The sequence below is a fragment of the Cyrtonyx montezumae genome, unplaced genomic scaffold (genome assembly GCF_038088225.1).
Source record: "Cyrtonyx montezumae isolate F1298 unplaced genomic scaffold, pur_monq_1.0 scaffold_8, whole genome shotgun sequence".
Lineage (NCBI taxonomy): Eukaryota > Metazoa > Chordata > Aves > Galliformes > Odontophoridae > Cyrtonyx > Cyrtonyx montezumae.
The window spans coordinates 52,279,868-52,303,006 of record NW_027072089.1 but is presented as its reverse complement, the minus strand read 5'-3'; the positions used below and the strand labels follow the sequence as shown (position 1 = coordinate 52,303,006).

Below are 23,139 nucleotides of genomic sequence, written 5' to 3'. Positions count from 1 at the left end.
CTGCTAACAATCACAGGATGCTGACATGTCTACAAGTAGTTTCTGCCAATTCAAGCAAACTGTAGTAAGTATGTGGTAACTTACAATCCCAAGATGTTGACAGACTGATTCGTAAGCAAGCAAAAAAAAACATTTTATTTATTTTTCCTGCAACTTCAAAGCTCAGAAGGAGGACAGTAAGTTCTGTGAAAATCAGTGGGATGCTGGGAAGCTAAGAAATAAATTAAGCTGTTGGTTATAAAGATGCTGGCCACTATTCCAGAGAGCATAGCACAGAACTGACTTGAACAAAGCATCTGGCAACAGGGTTGCTTTCTACATAGGATGAGAAAAATAGCCTCAGACTGGAGTCCAGCTGTGCGTCATTTTTGTGCACTACTTGTTATGTGCAAAAATAAAATTATATAGGATTGCCTATAAAATTTCTACATCTTCTGAAAGTATTCTCCTGGCAAAGTAAATATGCACTTCTGAAATGCTGATATTTCATGATAGAATTTACAAAATTCTTCATTAATTTTGCTTCTATAAACTAATGAGGATGTAATCTCAAAATTATGCCTAATTGCTATTGAAACTCTTGTCTGTCATATGCTGAACATGTGTATATAATATATATTATATTTAATATATAAGGGTATATAATATTTTAACACTTTTAGATGATAAAGAAAAATAAATCTTACTTGTGAGCCATGGGAAAACATTAACCTTAAGTTTAAGGCTCTAACCTTAGGACAATGGGAGATTACAAACAAAGTTAGGAAAGAGCAAAGGTCATCACAGCACAGCACTGGATGACTACTGACAGAAAATATTCTCTAAAACAGAATTAGTTATACTGTTATGGATGTTTAAAATACCCTGAAAGATCTGTATGAGTTCTGCTGCATCCTTTAATTCAAACAGAACAATCAAATTTGTATGCTGCAGCCTCATCTCTATCACAGAGTTGATACAGTCTGAGGTTTTTTGAAGTAATCTACATACTTGAAGGAACAAAAATGCTTCTATCATTAAAATAAATCCTACATTTGCATCCTAACTTTTTTCTTTTCCTAGCAGTTAGTCATAATAGTCTTTAATCATGTAAGGTAAATGGCAAAATTCCAGAAAAATAAAAAACGGAAAGCTATCACGAGGTGGCATAACCTCTGCAGTTAATCTTTTGTAGCTCAGGAAACAACACTACTCCAAAACAGGATAACATTATATGTGCAGGACAGCTCTTCCCCAGACACTCAGTGTTGGATCACTCCAGTTTAGGTTATAGTCTTTGCTTTTCTTCTGTTTAAGTAAATTAATGACCTAACTTCACATTAATTTTATTTTTTTCCTTTCGGTATCCAAACAGACTTTGAGTAATTAATCAATGATATTACTAAGAAGAGGCATCAAACCATGTCTGACAAAGAATTCAATGTGTAAGAAGTTACCGTTTTTGATTTGTATATTACATGGATTTACTTTTTTGTCCAGAAATTATGTTTTGGCATATATTAAAGTTTTTGTAATTACTGCCAGAATTTCAAGACTCCCAGAGGCCAAAGCAGATCAGATCCTTCTGATGCAGTGGAGAAATCCACATTTGGAAATTGGTAGACACAATCACACCTGAATCTCTAGACATACCCAGGTATGGTTGAAGTTTCTTTGCATGTATTTACTCAAACACAAAGTCTTTTGGTAACTGCCATGGCCCTGAAGCTCTCACAGCCCTGCCCACTCTGATGCTCTCCTCTCCCACCCAGACCTGGATCCCCATGTCAGCCAGAGGCCATCAGGCCCTGTCCTTGCAAAGCTGCAGAAGGACTTGGGTCCAGCTCCCCTCAGTCTTTCCTTGCCCAGCTCAAGTGGTTGATGGAAATCCTAATGATATTCTTTCTAGCAGCCCTTGCGTAACCATGGAAAGACATCAAAGCATTTGTTGATGTCCTGCATGGAAGATTACAAATGTAACGAAGTTCTGTACAAGATACAGTAACTCCGTCAAAGAAGACAACTTTTCTTCTGCAGACAGTACATAGAAAGGGATACCATACTGAAATCGAAGTATTTAACATCCAAATAAGTTGATTTTCTTTAGTTCTGTACCTGTTTTCTTTTTAATCACAGCAGACTGGTAACTATATTAGCACCCCACAATCTACTTGCATCCTGTGAGCTCTCCAAAGAGACTTCTGCAGATGTTTGCTATTAACCATAATTTATAAGCTATTTCACCAAAGGAAAAAACCCTGGGAAAAAAAACAGAAAACAAAACACCCTCTTTGTCAACAGGCCCTTGAAAAGCAAGAATGTCAGCATTATTACAGCAAATCAAAATCTGCTTGTATGCATGTCTAAGACAAAATATATTCTTATATATACATATATGCCATTGTATATATAAACTGTATATATACCATTCTTACATATATGTATACTCTTACTATATATATAAACTATATATAGCTTAAACAGCTTAATAATTATAAAATTTTACTAGCTACTTAGCTGCTAAAGCAGTCTGTTCAATTTCACAAGCATAAATAATTTCTATAAAATTGTTAGCTTGACTTTTCACACACAAAGTATCCTTATTACGGAACAGGAGCAATAAGAATTAAGTAACACAACAAAAAGCAGTAATTCAAAATAGGAAGAGAAGCTTTCATATTGCAAAATGTAGGTATGTTTTCAAGGTTGTGTACTTATCATATGAGACAAGATTTTTCCCATCATTTACAAGATTTCTCCTTATCAAGTAGAACTCCACCATCTCACTTGAGTATACTTTTCTCCTTTTCAATTGAAATGCTTGGGGCATACACCTAGCTGAGTGGCTACTTCTTCACATTAGCAATAGTTCTGCCTACTGTCATTTATTTACCAATTTCTACAGGACTTTAGGATTTCTTATGAAGTCACTACGCATAGATAAGTTGCTTTCTATTTTTTGTCTCAGCTTCCTCATCTCCAAAATGAGAAAATGCATTAGGACATACTGAGAATTTTATTATGCAGAAAGCAGGTTGGTCTACAGCATGTCTAGACAGAGTACTCCTCAGGCCATACCTCAGCACTACCTGATTGTTAATGCACTACCTACCATGCGTCAACTGGCTTGAACATGATTTTGCCCAGAGGGAATTTTTGGCCCCTTGATGGGCTGAGGTAATGATGTTCTGATTTGTTCCTGGTTCCTAGAATATATAAACTGGAATTTTTATGTAGTCTGCAGTGTATGGCATTTAGTTTCTTTTTCTTGACCTAATAATCACTCCAGTGTGATTTGTGATTGATACTTGCAGGTATAGGGTACTGCTAAGAGAAGCAGCCAAGAGCCACAGCAGTTGACAGAAAAAGGCATGCCTGGTCTCAGCAGTGTTGGTGACAAAGTCCCTAACGTCCACTGGAAGAACTGCGCCAGCTCAACAGAGACTGACCCAGAGCAAGCTCCCAAAGGAGTTGCAGCTCCACAGGGTTCTGACCACAGGGATACATAGGCTTCTTGCTGAGACTGGAGCAGGGGAATGTGTATCATAGAGTGGCTTGGGTTGAAAAGGACCTCAAAGATCATCTAGTTCCAACCCCCTTGCCATGGGCAGGGCCACCAACCACTAGACCAGGCTGCCCAGAGCCACACCCATCCTTGCCTCAAATGCCTCTGGGATGAGGCAGCCACAACCTCTCTGGGCAACCTGTTCAAGTGCCACCACCCTCTCAGTGAAAAACTTCCTCCTAACATCTACCCTGAATCACCCTGTCTTAGTTTAAAATCATTCCCCCTCATCCTATCACTATCAACCCATGGAAACAGTAACTCCCCCTCCTGTTTACATGTTCCCTTCAACTACTGGAAGACCACAATGAGGTGTCCCCTGAGCCTTCTCTTCTCCAAGAGAAACAAGCCCTGTTCCCTCAACCTTTCTTCATAGGAGGTGTGCTCCAGCTCTGATCATCTTAGTGGCCCTCCTGTGGACCTGTTCCAAGAGCTGTGCATCCTGCTTTTGCTGGGAGTCTCAGGCCAGATGCAGTACTCCAGATGAGGCCTCACAAGAGCTGAGTAGAAGGGAACAATCACCTCCCTTTTTAAGGCAGCCCTAGATATACCTGGCTGCAAGAGCTAACCGATGGTTCACATCCTGCATCTTGTCCACCAGAACCCCCCCAAGTCTTTCTCTGCAGGGCTGTTCTCCAGGATTTCATCCCCCAGCCTATATAAATACCTGAGATTGCCCCAGCCCAAGTGCAAGATGTTGGCCTTGTTGAACCTCATGAGGTTCACATGGGCCCACTTCTCCAGACTGTCCAGGTACCTCTGGATGGCTTCTCTTCCCTCCAGTGTATTGACTGCACTGCTCAGCTTGGTGTCATCTGGAAATCTGCTGAGGGTACACTCAATTCCACTGGGTATGTTGCATACTCCTTGCCTGCTTGCTCTTACTTTGGATATGTGTTAGAGTAAAAGAGGAATGTAACCAGGCTGTGAAGTAACAGTTGATGAGAAAGACTGGTGTAATAGTATGTGGAAGGGGAAAATGCCTGCTTCAGTTTTGCCATCTGAAGAAGGACTTCTTCAATGAAAAAGGTAATAACGAATAAAGGGATAAGTAACAGACACAAACTTGGTCACAAATAAGAGATAATGACAAGAACCAGAAGACTCCAGTGGCTAATTGATGGGCCATAAGAAAACCACAGGTACAATTATGTATAGAGTCAGCTTGTACCTTTTACCTGATAAAAAGCAAGAAACAAGAGAAGCATGAAGATCTGAAATATTAAAGTGTAGGCTGTTAAACTACACAAAAATACTGAAGGAATGTTTTAGAGGATGGGGATGAGAGGGAAAACGGCAAGGGTAAAATGGGACCACTCATTTATCAAACATGACCAAACAGTACTTGTATCTAACCAAGCCCCGTACCTGATTTCTGCAGTCTGTCCCACCTTCTAATTAGATCCTTTCTTAAATATCTTTGTGTGTGATCTCACTAACTACCTCGTGTGACATCTGTGTCAGGATTTTTGCTCATCTGTGTGATTGTCTTTGGGACAACTTTCAGCTTTGTTGCTGGCTGAACACACAAATGGGAAAGCAGCAGCCTTATCTATCAGGTCAGAACAGAAATCAGTGGCAGTCCAGACACACAGGGTGGGGTTCCAACAGACAGGAAGAATTTCTGTGCCCAGAGCTGGTGGAGGTGACAGCAATTTGCAACATCCCTAAACAAAATCCTGCAGATACAAGAGAATGAACATTCAACAGTAATGATAGAGATGCAATTTGAATCTCTCATTATTGAGTGGAAAGTGAAACCCACTGTTTCATACCCTGCATCATGGCTATATTTCTGAACTAGAATTAAATGAAAACATACTTGATGAATGTTCCTGGGTATTTTTGTTTGTCAGACTGATTTTTAGTACTGTTATCACCTTTATGGCACTATGCAAATAAGCAGTCATCAGTATGATAAATAAAAGCCGTGCAACATTGTTAATCAGTGAGGAACCATAACTCTTATGTCATCTACTGACATAATTAAAAAGTCTAAAACAAAAAAGACAAAAATATTTCTTAGCATTAGTAATCTGACAGCCTAATAGGAAAGTCTATTCTAGTTTAACTAGATTAATCAGTGCTTTTTTTTTTTTTAAAGAATTATGCTCTTGGAGCTTTAAACAATAAGGATTTTTTAAAACAAATCACTGTTGCAGCATCCAGAAAAACACTGCATTAAGCAAAACAGAAATTCAGGCGTGAAAACCATTCAGCTGAAGCACAACAATCACGAACATTGAATAAATCACTTTGAAGTACCTTTAAACTTTTTTTTTTAAGACTGCACTATAAATAATAAAGCAAGATACAGAAAGAAAAAAAAAAAGGAAAACTTCATTTCTGCAAATATACTCAAAGACCACCAGAGGTCTCTATAATAAAAAGAGTGTAAAAACATAATGTTAAAAATATTCTCCCTTAATCCACTAGAAACAAACAGATAAACAGTAGGAAAAGAAAAAAAAAAGAATAACACCAAATGGTGTTATCAGTTAAGACAGAAGATGCATTTAGAAAGATTATCCAGATGGCAAAGACACAATCAATAATAAAGGAAATACTCACCCATCTCTGAAGATCAAGGCTCACACAATCAAACATCAGAAAGGAGCGACTTCCAACATGAAACCCTCCCTCAGTGGCAGTCAGCCCTTAAATGGGGTCTGGGAGAGGTGGAGACGGACTCCACCCCTTTCAGTCACACAGGTGAATTGTCTTCACCTGTGCTCCTGCAGCTGACTCAGTGCTTGCCTCAGATGATCAATCAGTAGTGGTTCAGGCCATGATTTAACTGTTCCTATACACAAACAAACAACAATGGAACAATTAAACAGTTAAAAAACTAAAAGTCATATAGAAAGGTGAAATGTTAATATAAGTTAGACAAATTCTGTTGCTAGTGTCAACCGTATTTATTCATGCTATCAAAATCGAGATTTTAATTCAGATTCACAATCTGAAAAGAGTGCAGCAGCCAAAAAGATCTGACAAAGCAGCCTGTACTAGGCCATGCAACAAAATTTAACTTGCCTTTGTTGAACCTATTACACTCAAAAAAAGAAGTATTCAGGAGGACTGTTAAATCACCCTACAGAATATGAAGTTTGAAATCTTGTATGTGAATGTCTTTTTAATTTTCAGTGACTGACTGCTGACCTCCCAGAAGTATTCTCTGTCCTTTCGCTTCTTATTGTTTATTCTCTTTTTTCACCTCTACTGCTCAGTTTCCTTATTTTCCAAGTTCTCTCTTCTTATCCAGTTATCTTCCTTACACTGAGTTCTAGAGAGTTAAGTAAAACACAAAGTTATCTATTATCCCTATCTTTTTTTTTTTTCCAAATGAAATGTTCCCAGTAGATATTATAAATGGAAGGAAACCTTGAATTTTCTCTAGAACACATCTATTATTATCCTATTTAGTTCTTCTGCATTTTGTGAGCTTTTCCCATAACACTTTGTTACTTGCCTTCAGTGTAGGACCTTTAATATGCATATCACATTTTAGGGAATAAACCAGCACTATAAAATGTGTAAGTAGATATACTGCAGTGTTGTGTATATGGGTGTAACAGATTTATTTACAAATACAGTGACTCTTTAAATCACAAAATAATCTAGTTCAAGAACAGTACACCTGATTGCCTAAGACAAAATTTAGCTCTCAAATACAAAAGTCAGAAAAATGACATTCTGTTACTTGCAGAGAGAATAAACTTCAAAGATGAAAAATAGGAGTTAAGGATGTGAAAATAGTTTTCATCGACTCCAAACTATATAAAATGTTGTTTTTTTTTTTTTTTTTTATGTTATTTAAAGCAGACTGTGAACTGTCCGATTAAGAGAATAGAATTTAAAGTTATCTAGCTACTCCCATTTTCTCCTGTATGGATTTTTTTTTTTTTTTTTGCTAAATAATTGATGAGGTAAATTGTTTTCATTGTCTCAGTCTAGACAGCAGCTAGATTAGGATCGAGACAAATGTCAGTTCTCATTTGGTCAGGCACACGCTGTCAGTGCTTAGCTAACACTGGTATACAAAAAGTGAAATGCTGTGGAACACAAATTCTATGTATTCTGTGCATAATTCTCAAGTTTATTCATGACAAATGTTAGCAATTCATTAGCTATCTTTCTACCTTTATAAAACAAAACAAAACATGAAATAATCTTATTAAGGTGCATAATGTTGCACAATTTTTCAGACAAACTCGTTAAGAAAAAGATACGTCTATCACAGGTCAGAGTCATATAACTTGAATTTTAATGTAAGCTGTGACATATGTTCTCAGGTCTTGACCTATTTCTCTGCCAATGAACCAATGACCCAGAAACTTAGCCTATTCAAAGGGTTGGACAATTCTGCAGATCGTTTGATCAAAGCTAAACACAAAAAAATATTAGATGAAACAAAGATACTGAATAACTAGTTTGCTTTTAGGCTAGTGAAGGAGCGCATCTATCTATATACGTATCTGGCAGACACACACAGGAGCCCAAAAGTGAGGCAACTGGAATGTTTGTTCCTTGCTTATAGATCTCTCCATGAGATAAACTGACTTGAAGACTGAAGTCGAGGAACTGAATTCTCACTGGAAACAATCTATCTCCTCCTCAAAACCTCAAACATTTGCTTGTACAGGTTAGGGAAGTAACTCTAATTTGGAGGAGAAAGACATGTAAAAAAAAGACAAAACTGAAAAGGAACAGATATCAGAGTCCCAGAATGGCTGAGCTTGGAAGGGATATCTGGGTCCCTCTAGCCCAGCCATGCAACAGCAGGGCCACTCAGGGCAGGCTGCCCAGGCCCACAGCCAGGCAGCTTCTGGAGATCGATGAGACCCCACAGACTGAGAAACGTGTGCCAGTGCTCCATCACCTGCACAGCACAGAAGTGCAGCCTGGTGTTCATAGGGAGCTTCCTGTGTGCAGTTGTGTCCATGGCACCTGGCATCACTAAGAAGAGGATGGCTGTTCTCTTTAAATCCGCAGGTGTTTATTGGATATAGTAATAAGATTCCTCAATATATCCTTTAATTAAAGAGGTTTCTTAAGTGGATTACTTGCCCTTCTAGGATCTGCAAATCTGCACTGAAAACAAGCTTGCAGAGGATGGGAAAAGAGGAAAACTATGAAACTGATATTAAGAAGTACAGAGTGAGCCTGTGTTTTCATAAACATGATGGAGGGTTGCTGACATAACAGTAAGTGGTAGAACACGGGATTCCACCCATCAAAGTCCTCTGGATAGTATAGATCTGTTGAAAATCGTATTTCACAGAACAAGAGCATTGTTTTTACTCAACCAGAGCACCTGGGGCCTGCTAGGACATCACAGTGCCAGGTTTATCCAAAAGGCTCTCCAGAGTCCTGCGCAGCTACGCAGTGAACAGCCTCACAAACGGGCAGAAGCTTTCCATCTGCGACTGAAGGCAGAGACCTGGAGACATCGTCAAGACCGGTGAGGAATCCTAGCGCTCCGTGCTCCCATTGGAGCTACTAAAACGCGGCGGCATCCGTGGGAAACGTAGCAGCGAGCTCTAGTGAGCCAGCAAGCGCACACCGAGCTGCCTCCAGACACTACACCAGGATGCCACAGTACACTGTTTCTCTGCCTCCCGAGGGCGGCTCTCCAGACCCTGAAGGACGCAGAGACGCGGCCGACAACCACCCGAACCCACCGCAACCCTCCCTGTAGAGGCTGCGCTGCGCACGCGCAGTGAGGGAAGGTCGGCGCAGCGCTGTGCCGCTTCCCCTTCCGGCCGTGCCCGGTCTCCTGTCAACATGGCAGCGCTGGGCGGGCAGCGGCGGTGCCTGTGGGCGGCAGGTAACGGCGCTGCGGCTCTGGCTGCGGGACGATGTGCTCGGCGCGGGGACCCGACGACAGCGGCGGGAGAAGGGCCGAGGGGCGGTGTGGGTGCGGGGAGCTGCGGCGGGGGTGAGGGGAGATGAGGGCTGGGAGAGGGCAGCTGCTCGCGGTGGAAGGGGGCGAAGGACTCCAGCTCGGCCGGTGTCACTCACGGTTCTCCTCACCCAGCAGTGGTTGCGCTGGCGTTGGCATCAGAGGCGGCTTTTGTGGAGGATCTGGACGAATCGTAAGTACTGGGTGTGACCTGCGGTGTTAATTGGAGCGTTTTTCTTTTATTGAAAGTTTTAATGTTGTGTTTTTGTTTTGTACTGTTATCACGGGTGCTGTTAAAGACTCTGGAAGGATGATAGCTGCTCTGGGTTAAAGCTGATAGTGTTCAACTAAAGTCTTAATTTTCCTCTGCTGTGTAGCAGCCACGAGGAGTTGGGAGGAAAAGTTCATTAATGCATGGCCAGAAAGCCAGAGGAATGAGGCAGGCTTGCTGGACTGGTTCATGAGTGGTTCGCAGAGTGCTGCCTATGTTCCTGGACAAAAATGTGCTTTTGCAGCAAGTTTAACCTTAGTAATGTGGGGTGTTGAAATGCATAGTCCTGCACTAAACTTAATTATGTACTGCCTTTACTTGCTTCAATGTGATAGTTCTATGGCAATGTGCTCAGAGGTGGTAGAATTGCAGTCTGGAGGTGTACAAGAAACATGTGGCACTGAGGGACGTGGTTTAGTGAGCATGGTGGGGATGAGTGGGCAATTGAACTAGATGATCTTAGAGGTCTTTTCCAACCTTAATGATTCTATGATTTTACTTGCAGTTCCCACTAAAAACTGACTTTCTAGACATGAATGTAACTTATATTTTTTTCTTTTTTGTCAGATCAGCAAGTTGATCTGAAGTACTACAAAGCAGCGTAACCAAAATAGAATGTATAGAAAGTACTTCCTGAGAAAATATTAGACTAAGAGGAAGAGAAGGTTTTAGATATCTGCTTCGTGATCAGTTTAAGTCAGTCACAGAGTTTTTATGAGGGTTCAGCGCATGATGGCTTCCTTCATGTAGCTGAGTAGTCAGAAAACTACGTTTATCTTTTTAATATACTCTGCTGATTCATCTGACACAGTTAACTGTAGGATCAAATGAGGTGTAATGAATTAATTGGGTAGGAAATGGGAATGTATTAAAAGGGTGTCAAAGAGAGATACCTCAGCATCTTGGTGTTGTGCTTAAAGTGTTGTTAAAAAATGGCTGAAGCACAGTGACTACTTGGAGTTGATTTCCAATGCTTGTTTGTGATCTGTGCCTCGTATTTTCAGAGACTGAAGAGATGGTGAGAATAAAGTAATGTGCATCTATCTGTTCATCCATATCATGTTCTCATGTCATGTTTCTACAGGTGTAAATTTAAATCAGGGGTAATCTTACTCAAAAGTATTATTTCTATCTGTGAGGATACTGTAGGAGCTCAGCCCAGGATCGGAAGTGGTGCAAAAGGGGAATGAGAAAGGAGAGGGAGGAGTGGAAGCAGCATCTTCTGCTTTAAGTAGAAGCTTAAAAAGCTTAAATCTTCAGCTTTAAGTCTTTTGGAATCGAGTCCTTCATCTTTAGTTTCATGCTGATTTATTTTTACAGTAAATAATTTTTTACAGTAAATAATAAATAATTCAGTGTGTATGTATATTAAGTGGATGTTGAGGCAATATTTGATAATAGAGTGCCAAGTGTTGAGAGGTTGAGTTTTTGAGGTAAATCATTTTGTTCAAGGAAATGGGACTTTTGTATCATCTTTCCAGCAGTGTGACTTTGTCTACTGACAGGAAGAGAGCTGTGCAGGGCGGTTAACAAAAAGCACTGTCATTTTACTTTTGGAAGTGTGTTTACAGGACCCAGAAACAGCACATGCAGAAAAATGCTGAAATACGTGTTTGTACAGATACCTGTTTTTCTTCAGCAGCATGATTAGCTTCTTTGATATAGTGTAATAATTAACAAAAAAATAACTGTCTGAACTAAATCTTGTTTGGGTAATGTTAAAGGCTGGATTTTAGTTCCTTGAGTTGACATTCTAATTAAATAGATGCCTTTAAATGAGTTGTACAACTTATACTACAGTTTTAACAGCAATAAAGTTTCTCTTAGGCCCAATAAATGTACTGACAAAATTATAGAATTCAATTGGAATACACAGTCTTCAGATATTTATTTTCTGTCATTCTTTTTCTTGCTGTATACTGTCATGTAAGATTTCAGCTTACCTTCTTTGATGCGTTAGTGCTCTATATAATCTATTTAAATACCATTCCTTGGAATACAGTCACATGTGACAGGGTGGGGATAAGTTTGTTGTAAATTCTTGTTTTAGAAAACAAAGGTGATATTGCAAATCTGTAGGTTGCTCCAAAAGTAGTGCCTACTATTTATTTCCACAGAAACTACAACAGATTAAAAAAAAAAAAAAGCACTAACGCTGATGGAGCAAATTCTCAGCTACAAAATGCTGTTTTTAAACATAGACACAGCCATTAGTGGATTTGTATTGATGAGTTGTTCTTCATTTTGGGTTGTAACAGCTGTGCTTGCCCAATCAGAATGTGGCTTGTCTCTGACTGTTGCCACCACTGCTGAAATGCAGCACCCAGCACCTCACTGTGCTCAAATCCACTGTCCAGTCTCCATAAGCATTCAACAAATGTTGACGAATGTCAAAGGATGCCATTTTCTCCCTCGTGGACAAATTCAGTTTGCTTCATATGCACTTCCATGTCAGACACCATTCTGTCAGACAGCTCCTATGTTGTTCTCTGTTATATGGCAAAAAAAAAAAAAAAAAAAAAGAGGAATAGTAGTGAGGAGGTTCAGTATGTACTGCTGTACCACCAACACTTGCCTCTGACATTGTAGGCCAATGTAACAAAATAGAAGGGATTACTTCTTATGTGGCCCTTATACAAATGTAGCCCAGTATCTGATGATATAGTAGCTGCTTTCTACTTCTTGCATCATGACCAGTTTGCCTTTGTAATGGGAATTTAGCTACAGCTTTGAGTTCTCATGAGATTTCCTTCACTGAAGGTGAAATGGTTAGCGAGTAATAAAACTAACAACATCTTTTTCTGAGGGTTCGATTAACTGTTGAAATTCTGCAGTTAAAATTTTCAAACACCCAGCTCTGTAATTTCCCCCAGATCTAGTCACTTTTATTATAGCTCATATATTTATTAACAGAAGCAATCTTACATAAAGATTCTGGTTTATTTATTTTCAACATATGAACAACTAAATAATAAGATAATTTCCATGAGTTTGTTGTAGTGAGAACTATGTGGTAAAATATATAAGTAACATTTTAAGAGGTACCGAGAGATTTTGATATAGCATGTTCTATTTTATGGGGGGTGAGGGGGTCTGTTTTTAATGACAAGTTTACAGTTAAAAGTAATCAGTTCTTTAGGATGTCACTGCTCTAACTTTGAAATTATTTAATGGCACCATGACTTTTAATGTTTCATTTTCAAATTATTATTGTCAATAAGTTTTCTTGTGTGATTTGTATAAAAAGCTGAACTGATACCCCTATAGTAGAGCAGCTGATCTGGAGAGGTAGAACTTTGAAGGAAGTTGAACAAAAATTGCCTTGCATGTTAACATAAGGGTTATTTAGCTGGTATGTGTTCAGTAAAGCTAAGATTAACAGTGTAAATCAATGCTGTAGGAAAGTGAATACTATGTATTCTGAACAGTTATCAACATGCAGTGTTTAGTACAACTCTAACACCTGGAGAATACTTTTTTCCCTTGGATTGCATTTCATAATCAAACAGTTGTTGTGGAATTTTGGTATCCTTTCTTGGTTCTGTGTGGTTTTGATGTTTGCAGTGGGTTATTTTGGCCTTGGCAAATGGTTATAGAAATATAATTGATAATGATCGTGCTTGTAGTACCACAAGCTAGGACTGTTTAATGAAAAATAACTTTCCTCTGCCACCTCCATTTTTCTCCTCCAAAAAAAGAAACAAAGCAGCAATCCAGAATCTGTAGCTTTTAAATCTAGTTATAGACTTTTAAAGATACATAAACTTTATTTTTTCTCTCCTAGGTTTAAAGAAAACCGTAAAGATGACATTTGGCTTGTAGATGTGAGTATACAAGGAAAAACTGGAAGAGTTGTGCATTATTTTACACCAAGCTAGTGAAACTCAAGACACAAAATGTACGTTGTTATACTTTGAAGTGGGGCTGCTTAATCGTTTGGAAAAACATTTGTATGTGCTGCAGGAAAGTTGCATGACTAGTGCTTTTGATGGGATAGATAAGCAATTGTCCTTCATTGTTCAGGATGAACCACAATTTAGACCGAGTACAGAATACAGACAATGTTCAACCTGTTATTTACAGCCCCTAAAAAAAGGAAAGCAGGTTATCCAATGCTTTAAATCAAGAGGTAATAACCTGCGTGAGGAATTTTTTACACTTCTAGTTACATCAGCAAATTTTTTGCTAGATCTTTAGCATTGCAACATCAAATATATGAAAAGGTCCATTCTTTTCAGTATATTTGGAAAGAAATGTGATGCTTTTCAGTGGGGAAAACCATAAATGCAGTTTAAAAGTTGATTAGTAATGTGCAGGAAGATAAAATCCCACTTTGTCAACTTGTGGCCTAATCTTGTTTCCAAAACATTGAAATCTTCTCTATTAATTTTACTGAGGTGTTGTAGAAGGATAGACAGGAAGATATAATGAAGTTTCACATCTCTGTGTGACCTAGAGAAAAATGCAATTAATTTTACACTGTGTTTGTATAAAAGTAGTTGCTTGAAAAACAGACCCAGAGAACAGCTTTGGACATGTGTGTGTATATATATATATATATATATATATATATATATATATATATATATATATATATATAAAATAGATGTATGTATGTTCATATATATATACAGTCACGTTTTCAGAGGTTGTTTTGGTTGGGTTTTTTTTTTTTTTTGTTTTTTTTTTTTGTTTATTTGTTTGTTTTGTAAATTATGTTCCTGGATAGATACATTATATGTTTTAACTTGTCAAAAAAAGAAAAAAGTACTTGTGAAGAGTTTTTATTTTAATACGTTGCTACATGGTCTATTTAGGGGGGAGGGGGGGGGGAGGAGGGGTTAAAAAATATAGGTATAATGGTTCTACAGCTGAGGACATTCTTTTTCAACTTCTGCTTTCATATTAAATTAGTATGAAATCTTAAAAGCTCACTTTATTACTCTGTAAGTAACTTTCAGATTTATTTTCATACAACTTGGAGAAGAACACAGTTGGAAAATAAACTTAGCTAATGTATCTGACTTTTTATTCAATCCAATGTAATTGCTTCTCAGTTTTATGCACCATGGTGTGGCCACTGCAAGAAATTAGAGCCTGTGTGGAATGAAGTGGGTATAGAAATGAGAAACATGGGCTCTCCAGTAAAAGTTGGGAAGATGGATGCAACTTCCTTCTCTAGTAAGTATGGTTTAAATGGACATAATTTCCTAGTGGCTTCAAAACAGAAGCTATTCTTACTTTTTTCATCAGTCATTTTATTATTCTGTAACAAATTAATGTAAAAACAGTTACTGGGAAACAATCTCCTGATTTTTTTTCTTTCTTTCTTTTCTAAAAGTGACAACATGCTGTATTGTGTACTTTTTTATTCTGCTTACTGCTGGTTGTGTGTTCTTAGCAAATGGAAGGTGAAAGCTTTTGAAAGATAGCCTTTTTAATGTGCTTCTTAGAATACCTTTATACAAGTGTTTCTGAGTAGTGCTTCTCTTTACAAAGTCCAATTTACCTGCATTTTATGTTCTTTGTATTACTGTTGGGCAAATGTTTGTGTTCTTGCTGTTATTCTTTTTAGGTAATTACTGCTTGAAACATTAAAACCAAAAAATAAGTGAAATCACTGAAGTGATTATGTTAATGTTGAGCCAGTTTCTCCCATTTTTCTCTATAAATGTATTCCTAAGAACCAGTGTGAGCTATTTTAATGCTTTCATTTTTGATGATACCTTTCATATGTACTGACCTTGAAGTGTTTTCAGGAATAGAAACAAACAAAACTTGAGGTGTACAGAGAAGTGGTTTTGGTAGAGATGAGAGACGTTTTGCTTGCTTAATTCTATTTTCTTAGTTTCAGAGTGCTTGTCTGTTGTTATTTCACTTAAATCTGAGAGGGAAGGCATAGGAAACAGTAGAGTCTATGTGATGCCTGTGTGCTATACCTGTTATTACATGTAACACTTTATTAAATATCCATTAAAAACAACTATTCAGGATTGTGATATTTGCTTAAAATTTTAGGGAGAATATTTCTTCAGTGACAGTTGAGTTTCTTCATATTTAATGTAGCAGCAGGGCACACGTTTGAGACATAAGAATATGGATGTTGTAACTAGTTTTTCTAATAGGAACATGAAACAACCTGAAAAATATGAATTTCAGATAGCTTGCCATCAGAATGTTGTGATGAAAACTATATAGAACATGTAATAAATATGTGAGTGTAATAACAGAACCATCACCTGGTATATCAGTTGAATTTTTGTGTGTTTGCTTTAAAGTCCACTGAATGTGATCAAAGCAGAAATAAATTGCACTTAGTGCTAGCATAATTACTGTTACTTGCCTGTACAGTATTCTTTGCATCAACAAGTGACACTGGTGCTGAAGAGAAATCACTTGAGAGGATTTCAGTAATCTCCATGGATGGGATGTTTTTAAAAACAAAACAAAAACAACCTGCCTATTCTGTAGTTTTCTTGGATGTACTTAAAGAGTTCTGCAAGGAATAATAAACTATGTAGTGGTAGCCCTTGAGATTGAACAAATTAGCACACATCTTAATGAATTCCAGTTTTTAATAAAACAAATATAAGAGGAAAGGATCAGAATGAAGTGAGCACAGACCATGTGTTTCTTCATCTCCTGAGTGAGATGCTAGTATGTGAGCTGCTAGTTTTATTGGCAGTTTTGCACAATTAGTGTTGACTTTGAGAAGCAATTTTAGGGTCGTGCATTCTAAATTGTTATTCAGAGCCCTTCACACAGTCCTTCCACAACTGCCACCCTTGCATGTTTTTGGTAGCTTCAGAATGTTCATGTTTTTAAATGTTTTGGTGCATTTTTAGTGCTTCTTACCTTCCTTACCCTGTCAGGGAACTGTGGAGGCATTATCAGAAGTTTAGACTTACTCTAGGTTTTTCTTCTTTTATTTAAGGAGTACTTATTTTAACTTCTGGAAAACATGTGAGTTTCTGGAGGGTATTGTTAAAGGTGGCAATTGATACATTCACAGCTGCAAAGGATGTTCCAAATGACAGTAGCAAGGTACAACCTTTTGAGCAAGAGTGAGGCAGGGTGGGAATGTTTATTTACGGACTCTACATCCATGATGCTTTATTCTTGCCTAAAATATTTCCAGCTGCTTGTATGTATGATCCATATTAAATGCATAATACCTTGTAGTGAAAATTGACCCAACTTTTATTTAGGGGACTCTCATGCTATTGAACTTCTGGCATCTAAATCAGGAGCCTTGAAAAGGAAACTGCTTAAACCTTAAGTGAGCAAGTCTTAGTTCAGTTTGGCATTAATGCATATGTTTCAGGTATTGCATCTGAATTTGGAGTGCGAGGCTATCCAACAATTAAACTGTAAGTTAATGTTTCTCATTGAATTATTTTGAACAGTTATCTTTCCCAATATTTATTTGATATGTGCAAAAGATAAGAGTTTGCTGTTTTAAAAACAACAAAGCAAACAAAACACTGTCTGAGTTGTTTTAAAAAAGTAGCGTAGTAAATTTGGAATTTATTTTGCTGCTGTTTTATATGCAACTTTAAAAGTATGTACTTGAATTTATATGAAATACTAAGAGGAATTTCATGTACTAACTGATCTGAAGTCCTGAGAGTGATCCAGTCAGTAACTGCATACCTAAGTCTTTGTTACTTTCTCTAAGCTATTCATTTCATTTTCTTACTTTTTATTACCCCTCTCTTCAGTGTTTCTGAACTTTCTTGGATTCAAAGAAAGCCCGTTAGGATGTAGTAAACCCTAATTAAATACATGTGTGTCAGGAAGGTACAATAAATTGGCACACACTTTTTGGAACCCTCAGTGTATTCATTCAGAAAGTTTTGCAAATCATTTGGTACTTCTCAATTACTAAAAAGAAGAAAAAAATAAGTTTTGGATTTGTTTTAGTTGTTTTGAGTTTATGAACAAATATTCCTAGCAACTTCTGTTTTTATGAGGTAAATGATTGCTGCACACTAGAAAAAAAATCATAACAGAATGGTAATTATTAGATAATTATAAGACAATTATAATGGTAATAATTAGATAATGGTTATTAGATATTGTATAAATAGGTTTTTACTCCATAATTACATTGCATTGCATTACTGATTTTTTTTCTGTTTTGCTAATTGATTATTTTTGGTGATTATTTGAAAAATAATTTTCCCTATAGTTTGATAACAAGTGACTAGTAAAAGTTTGAGTAACTCTACACGTGTGGATAAAGTGTATTTGATTTTAATTTTATTCTTCAGAATCTGTGGCTTCTTAATATGAGCTAATTCTTTCCTCCTTTGTTTGTTTGTTTTTGTCTTTCCAATTTATCCAGATTAAAAGGTGACTTGGCATACAACTATAGGGGACCTAGGACTAAAGATGATATAATTGAATTTGCTAATAGAGTAGCAGGGTAAGTATACATTTCTTTGAGACTGCTTCTGACTTAAAACTTCCATAGCATTTTGAGCTGGGCCAATAATGCAACTGATTAAAAAATGATAATAAAATACCTTGACTTTAAAAATTATATGCAACTTGCACGTGGTACCCTGTGAGCTTGGTGTTGAGTGACCTGGAGAAGGCAGATAGGAACCAACTAGTCATACTTGCAGTTCTTTTTCATGCAAGATCTAGGGCTTTTCAAAGTAGTGGAAACTGGAGAAAAGAAATTAATGGGAGCCACAGACAAGAATACTGATGTAAACGTGGATTGACATATGGGCATTGTTACAGAGTCTGTTCAGTACTCCAGGTTGCCTTAAAAATCTGTAAAATATATGCTTATGCATCAGCAAAGCTGTGGCAGTTAGCAACGTAAGGAAATTACTTTTACAGAATTATTCACAACAGTTTCTGATGTTTGTAATGCCTTGTTTCATTCTGGTTGCCCATGGCCTCAAAATCTTTGAGGAGAAAAATAACAGTTCTTCCTTTCGTACTTAGATATAATTAAGGGATATTCATGTAGACATAAAATACTAATTATATGAAATTGTTGAAAATTCTGTAGTGTGGGAGTGTCAGTGATCTCTAATAGGTTACTAAAATTTTAAAAGCATATTTCTAAAACCACATCACCTGCCTTCTCTATTTCGATTGAGAAATTTTTCTCTCAAGCAGTTGTACAGCTGGTAAGTGGCTTGAACGTTAACATCATAATAACATTTTGTTCTGAGATGCTAATCTAAAATGTACATGTATTATTCAGGGAACATAGTGAGTTTATTTTGGGGGACAGGAATTTCAGAAATGAAACTACCTGTATGACATTTTCTTGGGGATTTCTATTTGTGATTTGGAAGACTGCAGAAACTAAGATTTATCTTTTTTCTTTTTTTTTTTTCCAGACCTCTTATCAGGCCCCTTCCTAGCCAGCATATGTTTGAGCATGTGCGAAAGAGACATCGTGTACTTTTTGTCTATGTTGGTGGGGAATCTCCTTTAAAGGTTTGAAACTAGATTAAATTTATCAAAAAGTTATTTATTTTGGCACTTCACAAACTCACTGTAAAGTAACTTCTAGAAAGTTCAGACTGGAAGTGATGTTACACTTGTGTCCTAACTATATTTCCTAATTAATCTTTTGACAATCAAGTATGTTGCAGAACTTTCAAGCATCCTAAAGGCTGAACCATTAAAAAATATATTTGTGTTTTTGCAGGAAAAATACATTGAAGTTGCTTCAGAACTAATTGTTTATACATACTTTTTTTCTGCCTCAGAAGATGTGCTACCTGAGGTAATCTGTTCAGTTACTACTATTTCCTTAAAAATGCTATAGTTTATTTGCTGTTTCGGTGGAACAGAGCTGGCTTCCTACAATCTGTCTCTGACAAACTTCAAATAATTTCTCTGTAAAGTTTTTATGAGTCCGCTGACAACATGCTTTGTGTCAACAAAGTGACTTGCTTAGTAATAAACTGATTAAATCATCTTAATAATTAAAGAGATGCACAGATGTACAGCCCATAGTGGGTTCTGCATAACCTGCTCAAACATGTGCATGCTTCCATTTTTATCCATTGAAAACCTCTTGTTGCTCCTGAGAAACTTTTCTATCAGACACTTTTAGAACTAGTTCAAGTGTTTGTAGCATGGGATACCACTAGTATCAGGGGGTTTCAGTGAAAGTTCTTTCCAGCTTGTGTGGTACAGCTGATCAAAACTCTGATTGTCTGTCCAGGTACCAGCCAGTCCAGTTTGCTGGCTGCAGAATCCTGCTGTGCTGTCTCTTGGATGTGGGAGAGATGTTATTTGATAGAAAGGAAGTCATTTCCATTTAATCAAAAGGAAAAGTTTCTAACTATTGTAGCTTACATGTTGAAGCAAAATCAGTAGCCCTTTTCATTTCTGGCTATGTCCAAATAGTAGCTGAGGCTGCTGGGAGTCTGACAATATATGACCTTAAAATTAGTTTAGGATTGGCAGTATGAGAACTAGCATATATATATTTAAGTTTTAGATATCTATGTATTCAGAAATTACAGGCATCCCAACTGGATGCCTACTTGTGCAACGTGGTCTAGCAAGCCTGCTTTAGCAGGGAGGTTGGACTAGATGATCTCTAGAGGTCTCTTCCAACCCATACAATTCTGTGATTCTGTAATAAGTAGAACTGACTTTACTATGGTTAGCATAGTTAGATTTTCACAGACCTTTTATCAAAAATTACTTCTATTTGAGTATTGTGGTTTACACTTTAGTCCCAACTGACCAAGAATATAAAATATTGGAACTGTTTCTGTGATGTAAGCAATGAACTGCTCTTTCTACCAAATGTAACTTGCTACAAGTGTTACGCCATTGTAACAGAATTAGTGGCAGTACACTGTTTCTTTCCAGATTAGCAAAAATGTTGTGAAGTGACTGGTCGCTGCTTGTAATGAGGCTTTTCGGTTGGGATGTGATATTCACTGTTAGGCTTTGGTTTATCCCCTTAACTAATCTTGTTTCAAGGTTTAGGTGTATTTTGTGAGCTTGTATGGGAACTGCTGAATCACGGCCTGAACCACTGATTGGTCACCTGAGGTGAGCACCAAGTCAGCCATGGGGGCACAGGTGAAGGTGATATACCTGTGTGGGTGGAAGGGGTGGAGCCTAGTTCCTCCTCTCTCAAACCCCATTTAAGGGCTGACCACCACCAGGGAAGGATCTCTTCTTGGAGATCCCTCCCATGTGGAGTCCTCTGCGAGCCTTGTCATCTTAAAGGTGAGCCATCTTCTCTTTTGTATTACCTGTATAACTGTTTGTATAGAACTACTTGAAATATACCATCTTCTATACTATTCCCTGGTGGAGTATCGTCATTAGGAGTTATTTACCCTACATTTGGCGAGCCAGGCAGCTCTAACTAAATCCATAATGTCGTTTATTTGGAGTATATTTAAATGGGCCAAGGGGGAGAACGTTACCCCCCTAGAACAGATAATCCCTGGTCTAATTCCAGGATTCATGGGGTCACCCTACTATGGATTGGCATCCGTTATTGAGAAATGGGGACCCATGCGGGTTCCAGGGACTGCCGCTCCTTCTCCATCTTATTTGACTGACTACTTTGTAGGATTAGATAAAGACATACTTATTACCAAGGAGCGGCGGTTAGCTGCCTCTGCAGTAGCCTGGCCATTAGTAATGGCCATACTCAAGTTAGATGTCGCAAATGTTAATATGGAAACTGAAAATCAGCTATTACGAGACCGTATTGAGAAACTGGAACAACAGCTGGGTACGTTAACAACCAAAAAGCCTGGCCTAAATGTCCCCACAAGACAAATAAGGAATATATTGGTAGAAGACACCCCAAAATCAGAGGAAGAAGACTCTGATATGACAGGGGAAAAGATCTCTAAGGCAGATCTCGAAACTCCATCTATGATGGACCCATTCGAGATTCGGCCTATTATAACTCAAAAAACAAAGAAGGTACAGGATAGACCAGCAGGGGTGCCTCCTGACCAATGGCCCCCTGCAGAAACCTGCCTCCATGTGACCGCTCGTCCATACACAGCTAATGAGTTGATGGACCTAGTACAACGGTTCCATCAGAAACCAAGAGAAAGCATACCATCATGGCTCCTAAGGTTATGGGATGCAGGAGCTGAAAGTGTTTTAGTAAATGGAACAGAAATGTCAAAATTAGCATCTATAACGATAAACCCGGCATTAAGACAAAGATTATATGCAGCTGTCCATTATAATGAGGAAAACCATTCTATTATAGATTGGTTGATGGCTGCGTGCCGCTTAACATGGCCCAATAAAACTGATATCCCTCTTAATACTGGTTTGTGGTCCTCTATGGAGGACCTCCAGACCTATATCAGAGAACTGGGTATGAGGGAGGCTCTGTATGCGGACACTTTTGAAAGCCCCGATACGGAAAAATTTACAGCGGGCATGAGAGATCTAATACTACAGCAGGCCCCCTCCCACCTATATGGGATGTTGGTTTCCATATTAAATCCGTTGGTGGCATCAGAAGCCATCGTACAGCAGGCAGCCCAGTTAGTAGCAGACTTAGGGGAGACGGAGCGCGTAAGAACCAGGCGTAATGTTCGTATAGTGGAAGATGCTGAGGCCTTCCCTATTAGAACTAAAAAGCCTGCTCCACGGATGCCCCGATCAGGCCCCGTACGGGTATCCCGGAGGACTATGTTTAATGATCTCATACGGGCTGGGGTTGCATTTACCAAAATTGATGGGCAACCCAACCATGTTTTGTTACAGCTGTGGAAACAGCTTAGAAATGATCAGAAATTTCAGAGTGCTCCCAGAAAATCGGGAGTACGAATTATAGAAAAAACACCAACAACAACCTGGAATTTGGCTGACTTTATAATACCGAACAGAAGGAAAAAATATCCGCAGGTGTCACAGGCTACAGTGCCTGAGCCACCTGTGGCAAAAGATTTAGATCTGGCAAAATTCATGGATTAACGGAAAATTCTGGTCCCCATAGGGCCTCTAGCTGTGACCGGAGGCCCTATGTAGAACTAACAATATTCTGGTCCAGGACAAATGTGCAGAAGGTGATGGCTCTAGTGGATACTGGCGCAGAAACATCGATTATATATGGAGACCCAACGAAATTTAAGGGTAATAGAGTGATGATTGGTGGGTTTGGGGGACAGACTATTCCAGTCACCCAGACGTGGTTGAAACTGGGGGTTGGGCGTCTCCCGCCCCGGGAGTATAAGGTGTCGATTGCCCCAATTCCAGAATATATCTTGGGCATAGACATTCTATGGGGTCTGGCTCTCCAGACAACTGTGGGAGAGTTCAGACTACGGCAGAGGTACATTAGTATCCGGGCAATACGGACAATATTGAGGGGCCATGCGAAACATGAGCCCATTTGTTTGCCAAAACCACGCCGGATTACTAATGTAAGACAGTACAGAC

The 23,139-nt window shown here is 38.3% G+C and overlaps 1 protein-coding gene across 3 annotated transcripts in view; it reads left to right on the top strand.

Annotated features, from left to right (window-relative positions):
• Positions 1 to 9,313: 9,313 nt before the first annotated feature.
• Positions 9,314 to 23,139, top strand: part of TMX3 (thioredoxin related transmembrane protein 3) — a 29,519-nt gene continuing 15,693 nt past the window's right edge. Inside the window, exons 1-8 of one of the 3 annotated variants that reach the window (XM_065752977.1) lie at positions 9,314 to 9,374; positions 9,588 to 9,642; positions 13,505 to 13,544; positions 14,778 to 14,901; positions 17,045 to 17,090; positions 18,068 to 18,148; positions 19,086 to 19,185; positions 19,400 to 19,477. In XM_065752977.1, the coding sequence (XP_065609049.1) occupies positions 9,332 to 9,374; positions 9,588 to 9,642; positions 13,505 to 13,544; positions 14,778 to 14,901; positions 17,045 to 17,090; positions 18,068 to 18,148; positions 19,086 to 19,185; positions 19,400 to 19,477 (567 nt within the window). In that variant the 5' untranslated portion in view covers positions 9,314 to 9,331. Of the gene's footprint in view, positions 9,375 to 9,584; positions 9,643 to 13,504; positions 13,545 to 14,777; positions 14,902 to 17,044; positions 17,091 to 18,067; positions 18,149 to 19,085; positions 19,186 to 19,399; positions 19,478 to 23,139 lie in introns of those variants that run through there. The other 2 variants (XM_065752976.1, XM_065752979.1) reach the window with 2 other exon arrangements.